General features: G+C 36.6%; 1 protein-coding gene across 1 annotated transcript in view; it reads left to right on the forward strand.

Annotated features, from left to right (window-relative positions):
* The first annotated feature begins 1,229 nt into the window (after window positions 1-1,229).
* Window positions 1,230-21,100, forward strand: part of LOC139960323 (developmentally-regulated GTP-binding protein 2-like) — a 38,273-nt gene continuing 18,402 nt past the window's right edge. Inside the window, exons 1-5 of the mRNA XM_071958617.1 lie at window positions 1,230-1,422; window positions 3,091-3,179; window positions 4,749-4,820; window positions 15,275-15,364; window positions 15,949-16,009. Coding sequence (XP_071814718.1) covers window positions 1,359-1,422; window positions 3,091-3,179; window positions 4,749-4,820; window positions 15,275-15,364; window positions 15,949-16,009 — 376 coding nt within the window. The 5' untranslated portion in view covers window positions 1,230-1,358. The remainder of the gene's footprint in view (window positions 1,423-3,090; window positions 3,180-4,748; window positions 4,821-15,274; window positions 15,365-15,948; window positions 16,010-21,100) is intronic.

The raw sequence follows: 21,100 nt of genomic DNA on the forward strand, positions 1-21,100 counted from the left end.
ACAAGTGCAGTTAGTAGCGCAATGCATGAAGAAGAAAAAGCAAAGTAAAGTAACATAATTGAAGCCGGTTGTCACCCGGCTTCATTTACTAAACCTTCATAGCTATCAAATTACTGAAGAGGAAAGTTGAAAAACACAACTTGACTTTATCTTACTTAAGTTACATAAAGATATACTGTGTAGATAATATCAACTTCCATATGCAGCCTGCAGTATTTCGATTAATGTAATACACATTAACATTTTAAAATTATTTTAACATGATTCTCAACTTTGAATTAACATAAATTTAAAGTTGATGATCTATTTATGGTGCTAAATGTTGACAACATTTTCAAATGCTCACCATGCAATATGTAGGATCCTAAACGTGTTTATATTTGAACACCGCATGAACACTAAAAGTTACGACCTCTTGCCAACGTTATAACCCACATTGCGGTAAACTGTATAACTAATTTAGGGGGTTGCATATGTAAATACGGTGACAATAACCGATGGTACCTGCAAAAACATTTTTGTTGTTGAAAACTTTAACCTAGTAGCCGGGCGTATTTGAATGTCAAATAGGGTCAGCGTCTTTAGAATCTATTTTCATACCATGAATTCCTTTATTATTAATATGAACTAAATGTATGTAGTCCTACAAAGTCTGTGCACCAGGGCATTTTGTTTTTAAGAATTGTGTGAATTCGGTATGGGGGAGGAATTATTATTGAAGGGTCCTTCACCCAGATGATTATAGTAAGCAAAGTACAGGGGAAGGTACGTGCGCTCGTCAAAGATTTACTCCCCCCCCCCCCCTCCCCAGCCTTGGAATGGAAAACTTACAGATCGTTTTTTCTAATATAGCGAAATATGACAAATGTAAGTAAACATTCGTTATTTAATGCCATATCATGATTAATAATAGTGGACATTTGGTGGTGGGTTGGGGGGGTATTGAAAACGCCACATCATTCAAAGTATAACTGAAGATGATTGTCTCAGTAGTTTAATTCATATAGGCTACGATGAATATCAGTATTTATCAACAAGTCTAATTAATCACAAGTCTAATTAGTCACATTTAGTAAAGTGTGGCGTATTCATACTCCTTCCTCTGCCCTTCTCCATCGCCTCCTTCCTCTCTAAAAAAGTCATTCAATGTCTACGTACAACGTACATGCAAATGTGATCAAGATCTTGGGATATGCTTGCCCCATATTCCCATGGAAATTATCCAGTTCAACGGATTGCACACATGTGCAAAATTTGGCAACTAGGCCTATGTTACTTTGTTGGCCATATCGCAGTATTAGCAAGTTGGCTGAAGGAAATTTTGACTATCACACGTCCAGAATAACCGGGTTAACAAAATGGGAATATTAGAGAAAATAGCTGAAGTTGAGCGTGAGATCGCGAGAACCCAAAAGAACAAAGGTGATTTTAGAGTGATATTTCCCGTCACAAGTTGTTCGACCTAATATGTGGCCAAACAACTCGATGTGAATACTAGGCCTATTGTAGGCACAGTTCTGCGAAATTTCTCTTCCAGCGCACTTTACTGTAGGGGCTAGCCTACATTAGCTAGATGTAGGTTTAAATGTGATAACCAAACCTTTAAATAATCTTTAAAAACGAAACATGTTCTTTTGACATTTAAAACATAAAATTTAAATATAGGGAAGAGAAAACATACTTGGCCTATAGACCTGTTCTTAAAGCAACTATGCTAGTTTGTTAATGTTATAATATGTGCCTCAGTTAGGCCTAGCCTACCTTCAGGCTTCACTTCAGCTAAGCCTAGCTCTAAGCTACAGTAAATTATTTTAGCAGAGATTGACAAATGTGTCCAGGGATGTGTGGGTGGTACATCACCCAATAATTGCTTGAATCTTCAATAGTTGGAAAATCAGTGGTCAAAAACATGACAATTATATCTAGCCAAACCAACATCTCTTAAAATGATTTAAGCTGATTGCACCCTGACAAGATACTTCTGATTTCTGAGTCAATAATATAAGGCTATTTCTAAATTTAAGGCTTACAGTATTACAATATTATAATGGTAGTTGTTTTTTAGTACATATCAATATGCAACAGGAGCAACGGACAGAATGAGTACTGTAAGTGTAATGATAGGACATGCAGTAATATAAAACATTGTATTGCTCAGTCAATGTCCCATATGGGATGGTACATATTGTGTAACTTCACAATGCTTAGAAAAAACAACTCTTCTTTCAATGGTCAAGGAGGATCTTGTTGGTTTTCCTCTGTGAATTAGTTTTATTCTTTAACTATGTGATTTCACTAAATGCATTGATCACTGCCAGTTGAGTATCGTAAATCAACGCAAGGAAAAGAAATTAAGTTAAATTAAGTTTTGCAGTATAATTCCTTAAAATGGGTGAAAAAATTCATGAAAGAGCCTCAGAATTCAAAATGTAGCCGTTATTCATTCAGACTGTGTGGTTACAACTGACTCACTGTACAGTAAAAATGCAAGGCACTTAAATTGGGGTTCATAACTTCTCATTCAATTCATTGTCAGAATGTACACTGATGAGGAAGTGAACGTAGAGACTACAGTATCTTTTTAATACTTTTTTGTAAACTTTTCATAAAAGTGGAATGTAGTTTCCTTATATTGGTTGAAGCTGTTTGCTTGTCTCAAGAAGTCAGTCATAAATGATATACTGACTGAGAAACCATACACACAATCTTAAATCTTGAAGACATTTTTTTTTTACTGAACGTTGCTCAAATCTGTCATCTCAGGGATACCAGTTATGTGCTTCCTGTATAATATACCAAGTACTCAGTTGTCCAGTTTGTTATGAGCTCTGAAGGTGGAAAGGGCATGGGGGGGGGGGAGGGGAGGCTCATGCCAGTCACATTGCACATTTATCCCCTATAGCAAGGTATATAAATCCTGTTTTCATTCTATGCATTTACATGATGATAAACCTCAAAACAGCAGTAATTTCAGGAGAAAATTGGCTCTCTGTATATTTCAATATTACAGTACATATGAATAATGGAAAGCTAAGAAAAATGTGCGAAAGAAATATATTGTATGCAAAGATTTTTATTGTTTTTCAACAGCAACCGAGTACCATCTTGGGCTACTGAAAGCAAAGTTGGCAAAATATCGAACACAACTCCTGGAACCAATTGGTAAAACTGCAGCAAAGGTACATATGGGGGAACAATGTGTTTTTGAAATAATAGCTTACAGCAGCTCCAGGGAGTAACTTACATCAGTTTCACATAAAAAAAACTGCTATGCACAAAAATCGTGAAATTGCTATACAAGTTGAAAGATGTATCTCACAGTATTTTGAACAGGAACCATATATATTGTAGGATTTTATTTAAGAGAAAAAATTCAGTACCGTCGAAAATTCTGAACAATAAATTATTCCCTGAACTGGTCACAAAGTTTTTTTTGTAACCACATCCCTCCTTACCAAGATTCAGTCCTTTAGTAACAGTTACTACTGTGAGTGAAATTAGGGTTTTTGGTACGAGGGTATATTTTCCGAGGGCTTCTGGTGAAAAAAATTTAACAAAATATTGATCGCGGATACTGGAACCAATTGGGTAAAATTATAGTCAAGAATAGATACAGTCCAGTAGTGAAGACAATGTACACATGTATGTCACAGCAGCTGTTTAATAGTAACATTTATGTACCAGCAGCCCCTCTTATCGCTAACATTAAATGTGCCCTCTCCTAATTTGATGATTTGATGCTATTTGATGTTAAAATCTAATTAAACTATAGCTGAGTTACTTGGTATGCTAGGTAAAGTGGCTTCTGACTGGTACCCCAGGCAAAGAAATGGCTATATAGGGATTGCCACCAACTAACGGCTGGATAGCTCAGTCAGTAGAGCTCTGGGATTGTAACGTCGGTCACTGGTTCGAATCCTGTGTTAGCCATAAATTTCTTTGCTCATTGTCTAAAATTTCCAAGTCAGTTTTCCATCATTCATATACTTATAGAATTACGTATATAAAAAGCCTAATTTCTCATGAAAATCCCTTCCCTGCCGATTTCTGGGTTGGATCAATTGAAACTGAGACATGATCCCTGGTTACACGATGTATTCAAGGTACTCTGGCTTCTGACTCCCCCCCCCCCTTACCCTCCCCAGGCAAAGAAAGGGCGATATAGGGATCCCTACCAACTAAGGGCTGAATAGCTCAATTAGTGGAGTGCTGGGCTCAGTTAAAGTAAAATTAATTTAAATATTCCAGATTGCTTTTTACATATGAAATTATTTATATAACAATATGAAAATTGAAAATAAGAGAAACAAAGTCTGTGTGACAAAATGTTGTGGATCCATTCAAATTTATCACATATTTTGGACATTGACAAAATGTCATAATGTGTCTTAGTTTTCATCTTTCTTTGAATACCTAAAATGACAGATTGATCTTCACAAAATCATGAACACCATGCAAAAAAAGATATGTAAAAATTAATTTTCTTTAAACCTTACCTCTCTGTTTGTCCTTGTAAGCCTGGTATTGTAGGGCTGGATAAAGTAATCAAGATAAAATAAATCCCTTTTCATTTTATAAACGAGTTTTGTTATTATTTATGTTGACGATAAAATCTTCACTTGTAAGTTCACTTTCGATGGTAAATATAAATCTACTTTTAGTATGATAGCTTTTGATTTCAAGAAGTTTCTTCTAAATTTCATTGAATTATTATGATTATTTGTTTTTACTTCTCTTTGTCTTCATAGGGTGAAGGTTTTGATGTAATGAAATCGGGAGATGCAAGAGTTGCATTAATTGGATTTCCTTCTGTTGGCAAGGTAAGCTGATGGCTTAAATTTTAATGTGCATTGGTTTAAATTCCTTGCAAAAAGGCAACAGTGATTTATGTGGTGGTGTGTCTATGTGGGTGTATGAAAACTTCATAATAGTCATGGTAAGTCAAGTACATGTATATATTGCTTGCTTCAAAGTTCATAGTTGGCATGTGGATGCATCTTATCCCGCTTTTGTTGTTTGGTGAGGTCAGATGTTATGGAGGCCGAACAGAGGTCAAAATCTGAAAAGTATTAAACACATTATTTTCAAAATTTAACTTCATTCTTGGTACAGTATGTGCATCTACCTGAGTAAGTACAAACAAGAACCCTAGTGCTTTAGCACTTTTGTGCTGGCCAGAGGTCAGCAGAGGTCAAAGTCTTAAAATCTTGAAAGTAAAGCTTGTTGAACTTCCTGTTTTGTATGTAGATCCAACATTGTGAATACAAGAACCCCTCCTCCCCCCTTCCTCCCCTTTATTTCAAATTTGTTTATGAACATCAAACTTCATTTGAGGTCTACAGTATCTGTGTCTAAGGTTTTTTTTATGATATTTGTTGTGTGTACCCACTTAGTAAAAGAATTTTACTGATCAAGTTTAAAAGTTTTGAATGTACAATTCATATTAAATGTACTCATTGTAAACTGTGCTCAGGAATCACTAAGTCTGTCGGGAAAGGGTCGGAGGGGCAGGGGGAAGATGGGGTTCAGTAAGTACGTGGAAGTGGATGCAGTGTTGAATATACTGTACACATAGATCATATTAAACAATAGTGCAGTTGTCATGAGGAGACCAGTAAGTTCATAATTCCTAAATTTATACAGGGGTGGAAATTTGAATGTTCTTTAACTTGTCGGAAGAGGGGAGCCAACTGCCTCCCTGACATTTTCCTTTTTGTTTTTTTATTGTTACCTTCTGCTTACTCCCTACATCCCTCATTCCTCTCTTCAGCATCTTGATTACAGTATTTCTCACCACCCTCCTTCTGCACCTGTTATATTCCTCCTTGGATTTGAGAGTGGGTATTCTAGTTAACCCCAAATCTCTCTTGATAATAACTTTTATTCGTCGCACATTATTCTTTTAACATTTTCTTCGCAAAAGAAATTTACACTTCAGTGGCTATACAGTGCAACATCTAGTTAAAGTTCTGTTTTCTGCATTAAGACAGCAAATTTGGATCTTATTTTTAATACTGTACTAACTGGGTTTGTAATAAAAGTTTAACTGGAGTTGACCTAAGATGAATGATTGTGTAATAAAGACATGTATCCACGCATATCCAGTTTGCCCCCGAGAGATATAGATATATAAATATATATTACATGTAGAGTACTGTCCCAAATAATTGGACATTGGAAAAAGCAAAATGAAGACAAGAAAAGAAGGTTAAAAAAAAAGGGTCTGATTTTTATAATTTTCACAAATGGAAAAAAAGCCTTGAAGCAAGGCAAAGAAATCATTCAAGAAATGAAAAAATCGATGAAAGATTCGCCCATCCGACGGCTCTGCAGGCTGATGGCTGAACTGTCTCCGGATTAAAAACGTAAACAACTAAAGGCTATCAAGGTTTGAAAAATACAGTTGTGGTTGTAGGCTTTAGAGGATCTTTAGGCACAAAGTTAGTTCTGTTAGGTTGTAAAACCATTAGAAACCGCTGCTATCGGTCCTTGTCATGGTTATATGACACTTTAAATTTGTTGAGAAATGATCCTTGACGGATCATACCCCCACGCTTGGTGTTCATGTTAAATTGATGTTGAACACCAGCATGTTTACATGAGACTGATGTGATTGACATCGGATCTCGGATTGATATCAGAACAAGTGCTTATGATCACTGTACAGGAGGTTGGACTTTCTTAAACTAGATGAAAAAGGTGTGCAAAGGCATTCAAGCAAATCGTGGGGTCTGATCCCTGTTTACTGTACATCACAAATTTAACACCGTGCACACGGTTCAAAAGGGTGCTCGCAGTGTGGTGTATATGGGACCTACTACAAGGTTAAATTGTACACAGCTATACCTGAGAAGAAACTTTGTAAAATGTCCCGTTTTTTTTTTGTCACCAAAATATATCCAATTTTTTAAAATATATAATTAAATGTCACTTAAGATAAAAAAAAATCCTTCAAAACATCATTGAAAAGCAACCATGTTGTGCTTTAAACAGCAATTTGTTTCTCACTGCTGTAATGACATCGTCTTCAACATCGTACTCATGTTGTGTGTCAATACTTTCAACGTTCAACAGTAGTGTATAAAGTCTTTGCAAAAACAAACAAGAAATGTCACAAAGGTATTAGCAGTAGACTGCAAAGAAAGGACATGAACTCTGAGATAAAAGTGACTTTGCGTGTATTTTTACTTTCTCACCGAGCTTGGTTAAACTCCTTATCAGCACTACTCATCTGAATCCATCCACATCTTAAGAGTATATCAAAGCTGGCATCCCTTTAAAATGCCTCCATCACCTTGTAGGTATAGAACTGTATCTGATTTCCAAAATAGAGATAAACAAACCTTTCTTCAGACAAGATAGAGATGTAAAAGGTCACAGACCTTTAAGAGGACACACCAGAATGAGGGGGTACTACACTATCCACTGTACACTGTACTGCGTAGTACTAGCTAGTGATAAGAATGCATGCCGATATTGATGTTAAACTTCCTGACTACGTTATTTCAGTGCAGATTTTGAGTCACGAGTTCTGCTAGTCGAATCATGTTCGTTGCAACGTGAGACATCGTGGTTAAATGTTTCGGTGAATAAGAAGTTAATAAAAGAGGTCAAGAGGTTGAAAACTTGAAAACCTTTACATTTGTCAAATAATGAGAAGAAGAATCCTGTAAGAGATAATGTAGAATAATCCTAATCCATAGGAGATCAATATCTACAGTAGGACAGAGATCTGCAAACTGTAGGGCCCATGACCCATGATCTACCATGAGGACTAGGCCATGATCCATTAGATCCCCACCCCTCAGATCCCCACCTGTCAGCTCCCCACCCCTCAGAATCGATGTGCTCAGAATGCTCAGAATAGCTAGCTTGGAGTATGGAATCAATCACTTGCTATTAAAAATTGAAAACGTTATCGATCTCCGTTGGTGAGCTCTGAAAACTTTACAAAAATGTTCTGATTTATGGAAAAATACACTATATAGTTTGCGGACTGTTGATCTAGGACTCCCCTCCCCCCCCCCCCCTCAAAATAGTTTTGACAATATTAATAAATTAGAATATTGCATGCCATTTGAACTCATGTTTTGCTCTTACTTTGAATATATATGATACTGGGTATTGCCATGTGAGATTCACAGATAAGTAGGGAATATTTCTATATAAATTTTCAAACATGTACCATTATATGCCATGGATAATTTCATCAAGTTACATTTCAATTTTCTCCAGTCTACTTGTGCACTTTCCTCATCTACATTGGTAACATCTTACATAAACTGGAATTCTGTTTTCTTTATACATCCCCCTCCTATCCCCCCCCCCCCATTCAACATTGGAGACTCTCCCACCATCCTCTCAATCCTCATTTGGAATCTACACATTTTAACTTTTAGATGAGCACCAAATCCTAAATCCTGGATTGTTGTAGCTTTGGTTTGTCCATCCCAAGCAGATTCCTGAAGAGCTCAAGAGACTTCCTCTGACCTCAGTTTAATTTTCCACTGTATTGGTGTGGCTCATAAATTCCTAAACCAATATATAATGTCTTGGGAATAGCATATAGTACTGTACAACAGTCCTGCTGTATAGAGAGATAGGCATACTACCATTAAAGTACTGTATATCAATCTTGTTTCACAGAAATTGACAGAAAATAAATGAGGATTTGGATCATTTGTCATGGTGCTAAAATTTAATTGGACAATGCTTGTTTGGTAAATATTGTTGATGGACTGGGATTTAGACAGAGGTGGAGTGTTGAATGGGTTTGAAAGACTCAAACACTGCGAAGATTCCCCGTTCATGGTTAGGGTGATCAAACACAACATCATTTCACCTAGTAGATCTCGAGTGTTCTATTCAACCTCGGAGTGATAACAGGGAGTTGCAGTGCTCCCATCTGCAGGTTTGAAATGTTTGTTTAAAGATATGTAAAAACTTCACCCTTATCATCTCTACAGTTGAGTATATGTGTTTTTAATTGTTGATGAGGCATCTCTCAACGTCACCTGGGACATTTAAAAGTGATTTATAGCTACACAGGAGCTGTGGAAGTACCACGCTCTACGAAAGATTTTTATTTCATGCCTGAAGTGCAACATACAGTAGCAGAAAGTCTGACGTCAGTTGAAATCCCAGTATACAATGTATTGACGTGATGACCTGGTTTTGTGGGCAACTTCAATCTAAAAAGATTGATGGATTACGATTTTATTTACAAGTGTGCAACATTTCTCAGTTGTTCACTGCATGCAGACAAAACATGATCAAATGTAGATATGGCATGTGGTCTGAAAATTGATAAAGGGAGCAAAAATCCCCAAAATCCATGATCAAATATTTAAAGAATACTTTATATATATAAGGTGGCTTATTGAATAATTCATACTAACCTTACTGCAAGCAGTTAATTTTTTCCCAAAAGATTCCCCATGGTGGTTTGTTTAAGTGGTGCAACAAACTATTTGTAATTAAATAAAATTGATTTTAATAAATGCTAGGATACTAGGAATTCAATGTATTGTACATGTACACATACATGTACCGTATGGCTCGATGCATGGTTATATAATAGTATTAGACAAAAGCAGAGAAAGAAGATATGACTCATAATTAACAAATGAGAAGTTCTTTGTCAGACAAGATACTGATATTTTTGGTCCCCCTGGGACTTTCGTCAGCAATACTTGGCAGTGGAATGATATACTGTACATACATATGCGATTTTGCATCTTTTGTATGATACTAAATTCTTAATCATTTTGACAGAACTTTAACAAAGCAGAAATTTGTGTTACTACTACTGTTTGTATAACAGATAAAAGTGATAATTTCTATCTTTGGATATATATCTTAGTTGTCCTTGTGTGAGTAGTCCTTGTGTGAGTCTGCAGATATCATCTACTGTACATGACCGTGCAGAACCATCCTGATAAGGATCCCATTCAGTTTGGAATCCCCACAGGCATCATGTTTCTGTTAGGGTGTATATATGTATTAATGCATTGGTGATATATAATTTCTTCTGTATTAAAAATAGATTTTTGATGAAATTGATGTATTGACATTTGTTTCAGGCAGTGTAGATATCATGTGCATGTGTGACCAGTGAGATGTAACTAGCTTAATACTTGACGCAAATATATTTCCTTCTGTACCACCGTGTCACTTTCACGGCTTAATGAATACTATACACTCAGAAACCAAGGCAGGAAAAAATCCACTTTTTCTTACAAGTGTATTCATTTGATCAATGAAATACTTTCGCATGCAAATATCGGTATCGTGACAATATCATCAAATAGCCGATAACGAATAATCCAATTTTAGAATGAACCAATTCGAATGCAGAATCGTTTTGGGATTATTTTGAACGTTTGTAGTTTCAACTGCACAGATACTGAGCAGAAATTGTTCTACTGCTCACTGTTTGTAATATAGTGACGTTTAGCAGTGTGAAATAAAAACTTACTTTGGTTTTTGACACACAAATTATTAAACCATTTATAAATAAACTAATAAGGGAGGCGGTATGGGACTTAAACTTAGAATATGGGTGAAGGTCAGCGTAAATCTAGATGAACCACCGTACAGTACATACTGTATATACTAATAGAACTAGAGATCTTTAAAATGCTTGACTTGCAGAGCGAGGGCCAGATTACACGATAGCTGCTGATGTAATACATAGCTCTAGGTTCAACTTGGCCCTTCACCTGGACTGACCACCATCCTCCCCCCCCACCATCCCCCGCATTCCCATCTCAGACCTGGGTGGAATCTCTGCTGTAAGCACACATTGGTTGCAGATTAAAGTGTAATCAGTATCCAAAATGTAAAGCACTCTGAATCAAATTTGAAGTGTCTACTGTAGACACGCTTTCAAAATCAAACCTGGGTGACCCCAATTAAACTTGACCTCCTTTCTTAAATGCAAAAAAAAAAGTGTTTACTGTATACTGCATATTGCAATGTATTAGTATTGCATAATAAACATACGCTGCTTCCTTTATAAAGGTCAGAGTTGGATCAGATCTGGATCATATCCCAATCTTTACCCCCCACCCCCATACACACATTCCCCACCCCAATCGCCATATCCCCAAGTTTAGATCTCTCCAAGTGGTAAGTTAATTCTATCCAGGATCTTCTGTATTGTGCAGTGAGACCATGAAAGGACAGTATGTTTCAATTTGCTCACGTCTGTCAAAATGATTTTTTATTCCCCTCTACTTTTCCTTTCTTGGAAGGCATTTTGGGTGGTATGCTACTCATACGGTGTCTTTGCAATTTGACATGAAACGCAAGAAAGGAAGCTTGTCACAGACTTTAAATGTCGCTTTACCTATTTGTGTCTTTTTTCCCCCCTACTTGATAGAACCCACTTTAATACCCAAAACACAAAGACAGGAAGTTTCTAAATGTCAACAAGATTGTTTGTCTCGACTTCATACCGCCGCTCCACTTGATACAGTTAATTCTTCCGTCGACATAGGAAAGACAAACCTGTTGAAAAGTTTGAAGAGAGAGAGAGATAATTCAGAGCTTTAAAAAATCAACTGAGCATAACATGTACTACAGTAATGATGACAGTAACAGATAGTTAATCAGATGTTATCAAATCTTCCGTTCTGTCTGTCGTGTTAATGGAGGATAAAATTAAAGAATAAAGTCAGGCAGTGAAGTGAAATTAAAGAATGAGGTTTTTGGTCCCCTAGGTTAGTGAGAAGTTAGGGCATAATTTCAGCACATGATATTGAAATGTGGAAAGATGGTGGGAGGGAGAAGGGGGAGGGGGGGTTCTTTCTGTTTGGTTTTTTTTTAATTATTGTTTTCTTTTTAATTGGATATTTTGGTTTACTGTGTACATTTAAATCAGTAAAAAATTTGGATAGCACTAAATAGAAACCTCTATTGTTCAATGACTTTTAGGGTATCTTCACAATTTATTTTTAGCGTATCAAAGATTATAGAGCATTTGAAATTGTGACTCCATACAGCAGTTTGAGAAATTTGCATGAAAGCTGATTCAAATTGCACAAATTCTCTTCTTTGTTGGCTTGGTTAAAATTAATTTTGGTCTCTGTTTTAGTTAATTGCTTTCATCGTAGCATCATCAGTACTAGATTAGGAAGTTAGAAAATATAACAAAACTGAAAATTGCTGTCCGCTTTTCTTCTTCTTTTTTTTTATCTCAAATTGATACCTTTGCTGGAATTGTATTTTAGCTTGGAAAAGTGGCATTAAAAACTGTGCCAAATTATGTTGATGGGTGCTGGTTTTTAATGTCATAAAATCAAACAATATTATAAAAAAAAAAAATCAATTTTAGAAATACAATATGTTCATAAAGTAGAACAAAGTACTGTAAATGCTGTTCAAAAAGCTGTTCCACTTGTAAGAAATTATGTTGCATTTTGTGAATGGATATTGCATGAAACATTTAGTGGTACTATATATATACTATAGGAACCAGATAATCTGGTATTCAATTTTTTTTTTTTCTAGTGGTGGATGGTGTGACCTGAGGAAGGGGTACAGTATATGGGGAGTATCCTTTAAGTCAGGCCCGCCAGTGATATTTTTGCGGCCTGTGAGATGTCTCAAGTGTCTCCAGAAAAAGAACAAAAATCAATCTATTTTACATCATCACAAAAAATGAGCTAGCTGCTTAGAATTTATTGGCACTAATGATGCTGTCAGGTAGGCCTATTATCCCCATTAATTATCAACTGTACTGTATTGACACTATGTTTTGTGAATACAGATTAAGTACACACACCTATTGCTTGAAAGTCCTCGGAATCAAAGGTTTGAAATCAACAGCAGGTCGTTGGTTAGGGGTGGCCCAGTCAATTTTTCACCCTATATATCTGGCCTATTCATTCAAAAAGGTTGCCCACCCCTGCTTTAGGTTGATATTTTTTTATGTCATTAAGGAGTTTACATTACTGTAGTTTCAAAATGGTGATACATTTTGAAACTTTTGAAGTAATTGATGGTGTTCAACATTTTTTCAATTTTTTTTCCCGACACAAATACCTTCCGTTTTGTACTTTCCTCGACAAAGTTAATAGTGACTATTTTCCAATTTTCTGACAACTATAAAAAAAAATTGAAACTCCCATGTTAAATAACAGAGGATTACATTAAGTTTTCCCCAGAACTTTTCTATTTTGTCCTCAAACCATAAATTATGGTGCCACCGAACTCTAATCACTAATTATACATTTATAAGAAAGAACTTTAGTACTATGGTGTGCATCCCTGAACTCCATATTAATTGCTGCGATGTCATTTTGACATTTCTTTAGATTTTCTGGACCAGAGTTCCTTGATCTAGTCTAAAAGCCCTTTCTCATTAATTATTGAAAAAGGGTACAGACTCCAGTTTCATATTACAACTTTACATTTTGTTACTTCCCCAATTTTTTTTTCTTTTTTGCATGACTGAAAAAATCGTTAAGATTCGATGATCCATTTCATTGCTTATAGAATACAGCTAGCTGTGAATATGAGCACTGTACAATATCCCCCAAGGTAGAAGATATTAGTAACGTAGTTAATGAACAACGACCCTGCATCTCTACATTAAAAACTATATCAAGGTGCAAATATATGCTTGACAATAGACAAGAGTACACAATTTTTCAAAGTATATATAAAGCAGGGTTGTCCAACCTACGGCCCGCCGCAGGGTTGCGTCCGGCCCGCCAGAGATGCTCTACGGTGCGAAATTTTAGTGAGCAGATTTATTGATAACAATTTTAAGCTATATACTGTAATCAATCATTCGAACCTTCTGGGTCCAAAAAACTGCATTAAGGTAAGTTTATGTGACACTCTCTCAGCGGAGGGGGGGGGGGGGCTGGACTTTATTCATGTTTTATAGGAAGGAAAATAAATCAATGCGCTCCGCGCGCCGTGCTCACATTTTGTTGCCTTGGGCTTCAGGCAAAAAATCAAGCGTAGGGTTCATGCGGCCCCCTCCTTCATCATAATCATTCCATGTGGCCCTCCTCTGCAAAAGGTTGGACAACCCTGATATAAAGGATTCACAGAAAATAAACCACATAGTATCTATTAATGAAATCAAGTGAGGAGCGTGTTCAAGTCGTTTAACCATTATAGCTTAGGGAACACTATTACCGAAAAGATGAGTTTGCCGAATATGCTTGACGCACATGCCTGCGGGCAGCTGCTCGTGAACTGCTGCATGGTAATACCTGCAAGATAGTCATGGTTGACCCAACATTCCAACAACATGATATCTTTTAATGAAATCAAGAGAGGAGCATGTTCAAGTTGTTGAACTATTATACCTTATGAACACTAATACTGGAATGCTGCTCATAAAATACTGCATACTTACCTGCAAGATGGTCAGGATTGACCCCGACATTCCAAGTTTAATGCAAAAGCACTGAACATTCAAATACATAGTTCTGTCCTTCAACATGCAGAAATGCATAAGTGATGTATATATATGAAACCAGATTTTGAAGTGTTCAAAAGTGCTACAGTAGTTTAGGAAAGGATAGAAGTACTGAAGGCTTCACTATGGAGATATAAAAAAAATGAAACAGTCTAGTACTCTACGGCTTTCACTTCAACATTCTTTTGCTCCAATTAGAAGATAGGAGATGCTTTTATTCTGCTGTGGACAAGCCCATATTTATTACAAATAATTTAAGTGAACAAAGGGCTCCTCAATGACGTAGAGAGACATACGTAAAGCATGTCAGAATAGCAGGGTCACCCTTGACTACAATACTGCTTGTAAGTGGCTCCAAAATCGATTTTGATATGATGTATGTAGGATATTAAAAACTGCTGTCATCAGTCTCTGCCAAGTGAGATGGCGCCCAACTTGCAGAGTACAGAAGTATATATAGCCACGATAGAGTAGTATAACCGTCTTTGCCATGACTACCTTCTACCAAACTTAGGACAGTTTTGCTCCCTCCCCCCCCCCCCCCCCCTGCATTCCCACCTGATCTCTTCAGGTCTGTGGCCTCTTCCTTCGAAATCTACCAGTCAGAAGTCTCTCTTAGTGATGTTTATCTATCTTCTAGGATCTACCGAATGTTTACACCCGTAATTGGTATCAGTGTGTAAATACCATGCAATATCTTCCACTATGCACAATCCATGCAATAATTTCCACTATAAATTATGTACATACATATATTTCTTGCATGTTGTTCACTTTGTAATACAGTATATCTAACTTATTCCACCCCTCCCCCTCTCTCTTTTCCTTCCGCAGTCTACTCTGTTGAATACGTTAACCAACACTCACAGTGAGTCTGCTGCGTATGCCTTCACCACGCTGACCTGTATACCGGGAGTCATTTCAGTGAGTATATATTTAATTTACATCACTCCTCTCTTACCTGTCTCCATTAACCATGCACACTGTGACTCTAATCTACCTAGCTTAATACAAAATGTGGTGATAATATATATTTCTCTTGTAAGTAAATTCAGACTTTTTTTCCCCCTAAGTGACATATGTACAGTAAATGTGTTCTACTTTCTGACAACCTGGAAGTTAATACTTTTTGGTCGATTTGTCTTATATGGCATGGACACATGTCTAGATATCATACAGGTTGTTTGCCTCTTTCAAAAATAAAAAAGTGTGTTTTGAATTTTCTGCAGAAGATTATTTCATCACAACAAAGGTCTTGAAGATATTTTACAAAAAACGTGAGGCTTGTAAGAAGTTTACAGATTTACATTAAATTCACATGTATCAGTGTTAATAATGTTAACAGTCATCGTTCACTTCAAAATTATTCATTTATCATTACAAACAAAAAATTGGAGATAAATTAGTTTAATTTTGTCTTAAAGTAGACACATGCTTTCAATCTGTAGGCCAAATCTGTGATATATATTTTTCCTTTTTTTTTCCTTTTCTCCTTTTTCCTTTCATAGTACAATGGAGCAAACATACAGCTGCTTGATCTACCAGGTATCATAGAAGGTGCATCACAAGGTAAGCTAGTAGTTACTTATGCTGTCTCTCTTTATACCTGTCTTCACATAACTATTGCATCCTCGCTGTACCATGTCTAGGGCAGAAGGCTGCAAACTATTTAGGCCACAACCCAGCCAAAAATTTTGGCATTCGGTCACGATCCATCTATCCTCACCCCAACTCCCTCCTGCGTTCCCCGGGGCTATCGTTGGAATATCACTGGAATATTGTTGCTAATGTGACAGCCGGCTCTGCTTCCCTTGCCACAAGTTTGTGAATTTTCGCCTTGAAAATGTGATTCTGAGATTAATACACAACATAAAATTTTTCTAGTACAAACAGGAGCTCGATAACTTATGTTTAACTTTGTAAGTTTCATTGCAGCGATCTGTAAAGTCAAAACTAAAGTTAACATTTTCTCCGCGATTTGTGAAACGTTCTCATGGTTTATGGAAAATCTTTCGCGTCCCAAGCATTTGAACACAACCCATAGGTTGCTGACCGTCGGTCAAGATTCACACACCTGTTGCTGATCTCCCACAGTGACCAGTAATTGGGAATCAACATTGCACCTTCTCATTCTAGTTGCTTGTAATTGAAAGAGTTTTGAAGGGAATGGTACAGTAAGTTTGTTATTTATTAAGATCCAAAGCAGGTAAGTTTTAGAGCAACGATCCACAGTATATCGGGTATGCGCCTCACCAAAAAATGGTCGCGAAATTTTTTTTTGATGGGTTGCAAGACTTTCCATATTTGCTTTGCTTACCAACTACCTGTACTTATCTCCTCATAACATCTGTACTCTCACTGTAGAGATGTCTATGTTCTAGGCAAATTACATCACCAGAACATGGTGTTGCTTGTAGTTCTGTTAAACCTAAGACATGACCGCCAAAAACTTTTGTCAAGAACAATTTTTACGGCCGTTCAATTTGTTTGAGATGAATAAATATGCACTTTTTGTCTTGTTAATGTCAATGCAAACTGTAGTCCCGTCTGTAGTTAGACCTCTAAGTTCAATAAGATGAAGAAAAGGGGGAAGAAACAAACTTCAAAATGGAACCCTTGGTGTCAACCTATAAATACAGAATGTTAAGAGATAATATCACAATGGATATATTTTGTAAATTTTTTTCTGCCGGAATATGAAATTGGCAAAGTACAAGTTGTTGCTGAACTTTGCAGAGACTTAATTCATGACGGTCAGTATCACTGAAAACTTGCAACTTTAACTTTACATTTTCCTTTCGAGCTTGTACAAATTCAACGCTTGGGATTCAGTTTCTTTTCAGAGGAATAGGTTTCTGTAATTTTATCTTCAGCGAGTGTCCACCAACAGCTCGAAAGGTACTGTCTGATACAGTTTATACGCAATTCTATAATGTGATAAAATTGTCACATTATTTGGGTAATGTTGGATCATTTCTTAAGTGGTACATGCTGCAACATGCATCATGTCTGGTGTCGTATTCCTTTGGAGGGTACTAAGACTTGTGATTTCAAAGTGAAAGAAATTTTTTTTCTAAATAAGTGACCAGAATCAAGAGAAGAGATTGTCAACCAAAATAAGTCTCTTTAAGGTGATAAATATCTCTCGTCAATCGCTCATCAGTTGATGTACAAATGTCGAAGGAATGTTCTAGCGCAGACGATATTTTTTTCCCCTTTACCTCGTGTAGAGTGAAATGAGGGTAAACATTTTACCAGATAGTGAAATCAACGTGAGAAAGCGTGTTGTCGAGGGCAGTGGCTGGTTGCTAACATGGTGTATGGTACCAAAATGTTTTCCGGATCACTTTGGACACAGCAGAGTGTGTGCGGCAAGGTTATGTGGAGACCTGCAAGTCTGTTGCTCATAAATATTCACAACTGAGTAAAGTTTTATGATAATTAAGTTTCACATACAGCTGGGGTAAAGTTTTAACTTACAGCCTTGATAAAGATTTCACAAACATCTGCAGTCAAGATTCAACAGGCAGCTGGACTAATGGTTTCGTTTTACAGCTGTAGTTACTACATGGTTTACAATGTTAAATATGCCCCAGTCTGGCTGTGTCATACTGAAAGGGATCAAATCACTGAAAGGGATCAAATTAATGAATGGGATCAAATCACTGAAAGGGATCAAATCACTGAAATCAAATCACTGAAAGGAATCAAATCAACGAAAAGGATCAAATCACTCAAAGGAATTAAATCAATGTAAGGAATCAAACAATGAAAAGGATCAAACAATGAAAGGGATCAAATCAATGAACGGGGTCAAATCAATGAAGGGATCAAGTCACTGAAAGGAATTAAATCAATGTAAGGAATCAAACAATGAAAGGGATCAAATCAATGAAAGGGGTCAAATCAATGAAGGGATCAAGTCACTGAAAGGAATTAAATCAATGTAAGGAATCAAACAATGAAAGGGATCAAATCAATGAAAGGGGTCAAATCAATGAAGGGATCAAGTCACTGAAAGGAATCAAATCAATGAAAGGGATCAAATCAATGAAAGGGATCAAATCAATGAAAGGGGTCAAATCAATGAAGGGATCAAGTCACTGAAAGGAATTAAATCAATGTAAGGGATCAAATCAATGAAAGGGGTCAAATCAATGAAAGGGGTCAAATCAATGAAAGGGATCAAATCAATGAAAGGGGTCAAATCAATGAAGGGATCAAGTCACTGAAAGGAATTAAATCAATGAAAGGGATCAAATCAATGAAAGGGGTCAAATCAATGAAGGGATCAAGTCACTGAAAGGAATTAAATCAATGAAAGGGATCAAATCAATGAAAGGGGTCAAATCAATGAAGGGATCAAGTCACTGAAAGGAATTAAATCAATGTAAGGGATCAAATCAATGAAAGGGATCAAATCAATGAAAGGGGTCAAATCAATGAAGGGATCAAGTCACTGAAAGGAATTAAATCAATGAAAGGGATCAAATCACTGAAAGGAATCAAATGAGGCAAAATCATCAGAAGGAATCAAATAAGTATAAATGTTTACAGATGATATCATAGTAAACTGAAAATATTAAATTAGGCAAAAATTTGGTCTTGATATGTCTTCAGGTAGTTCAGAAACGTAGAAACCGAAACTAGAGGAATTAAACTTTAGGCAGGTCTGGATTTAAAGGAGCAATCTCTCCTCAAGCATTGATTCCAAGCAAAAGCAAGCAAACTAACCAAAACAAGAGTAATACATTCTTAATATTTAGTGATATGAAGTGAACTATCTTGATAATCTAAAGTTAAACCCAGTAATTGTAGGTTGTTATAAGTCCAACATACGGTATGATTTCACATGTTGTATTCTCTATGTTCACCTCTGGATGACTGTAGGTGAAACTTTGGTCTCGATATGTCTTCAGGTAGTGTCAGAAACTAGAGGAACTAAACTTTAGGCAGGTCAGGATTTATAAAGGAGCCATTTTAAACTAAGGAACTGGAAGAGATTGAGAAGAAAGTAGCCTGCCTACCTTGAGAGATTCTTTAAAGTATATAACTCCCAAACTGATCCTCTCCTTCCTCTACATTTCCTTTCCCTTCCCCTCTATTTCCCTTTGCCCCCCCCTCCCCTTCATTTCCCCCCCCTTCAAGGCTCTTCAATGTTGAACAAAGTATGGTAAAACCTTGAAACAGATCTTGTTGACAACAAATTGTTATTACTGTGGCTCAAGGTAGCATAAAAATAATTCCCTTAATAATATCATTTTGATATTGAATAGAAAAAAATGCAAAGAAATTCATGATACAAGAAATTATAAAAAAAATCTGGAAAGCTCAGCTCTCTTTTACTTATTATTCAAAAGTAAAAAGCTTTTTGGAAATTATTTTTTTCTGTATAAGTGATAATATATTATCAAAACTCCTGGATGAGATCTCGCCAGAAGCAACCGGCTGTAGAGACTACTCTACAAAGTATGTGGGAATGCCCCACAGGATAGACTGAAGCTATGTTTGACATTGATGTGAAGGGTTGATTCGTTTGGGGTACAGCGGTAGAAACGGGAAGATAGCATAGATACACAGCAAAGTCCAAAAGCGGTCAAATTAAGATTATATTGGCACGTATTTATAAATGAGGTCCAGATAGGTCCAGCAAGAGAGGAAAACAAACCCAAGCCGGCGCGTAGCAAAGGGGGGACGAAGGGGGCGACCGCCCCCCCCCCCACTTGAGCAAATTTTGTTTGCATCTTTTTATGATATCGCTAGTAATTTCAAAATAGAAAATGCTTAGATGCAACTTACAAGGCCTGGGAAGTGCCATTTCCAGCGATCTGGGAGGCATTTCCGGCCAAAATTTTCTTGTATGCTTCGCGCCAACTTATGGTGGCGCTACGCTTAGATAGTTTCCAGCGCTGAATCTACGGCTCTAATAGTTTGCCTACAGGTTCGACCCTCCCTTGGCAAATTCCTCGTTACGTGCCTGAACCCAAGTGTAAGATATACCCAAGTGGATCAGTTAGGAGAATAAGTTAATTTGTCCCAGCTCATTTCTAACATATTATTAACTTAAATGAGTATCAAAGTTGTAGTGGGTCACTTAGTCCAGTCTAGTCAGTACCGTCAAATCTCTCCTGATTCGAGTCGATTCAAATCAAGACAAGTTCATTTCAATGGAGGAGAAGTTTAACTTATTCAAGTCCCTTCTCTCTTGAAATTTCAGTGACGCAAGTCGCAACTACTGTAGCTACAACATTGATGCATATGAATATTTTCCTTTCATCATTATTTTTTCGTCGATTGATTAAAATAAATGTATAAAGTCTTAAAATCAGCTGGAAGATGTTTTCCGACCTAAAGAGGAGACATTTGATACAGATATATTATTAGAGCGCAGAGAATATGTTAAGAATCGAATGGAGAAATGAAGCCAAGTGACTGAACAAAATTTTGAGGAAAAATGTCTTCAAATGAATAAAACATATTTATTTAATTATTCATGTATACAACACAGTTCCTATTAAACATCACATGATTCAAGTTTGCTCTGAAAAGTGGTAGGAATGTCTCAATGTAAAATATGGATCAATAGCAATATCTTGGAATGTGTTTCTTTAAGTATCTTGCTCGTTACAGGAATTAAAGCTCGGTTGGTATTTCCCATTT

This window comes from Apostichopus japonicus, chromosome 19 (genome assembly GCF_037975245.1).
Source record: "Apostichopus japonicus isolate 1M-3 chromosome 19, ASM3797524v1, whole genome shotgun sequence".
NCBI lineage: Eukaryota > Metazoa > Echinodermata > Holothuroidea > Aspidochirotida > Stichopodidae > Apostichopus > Apostichopus japonicus.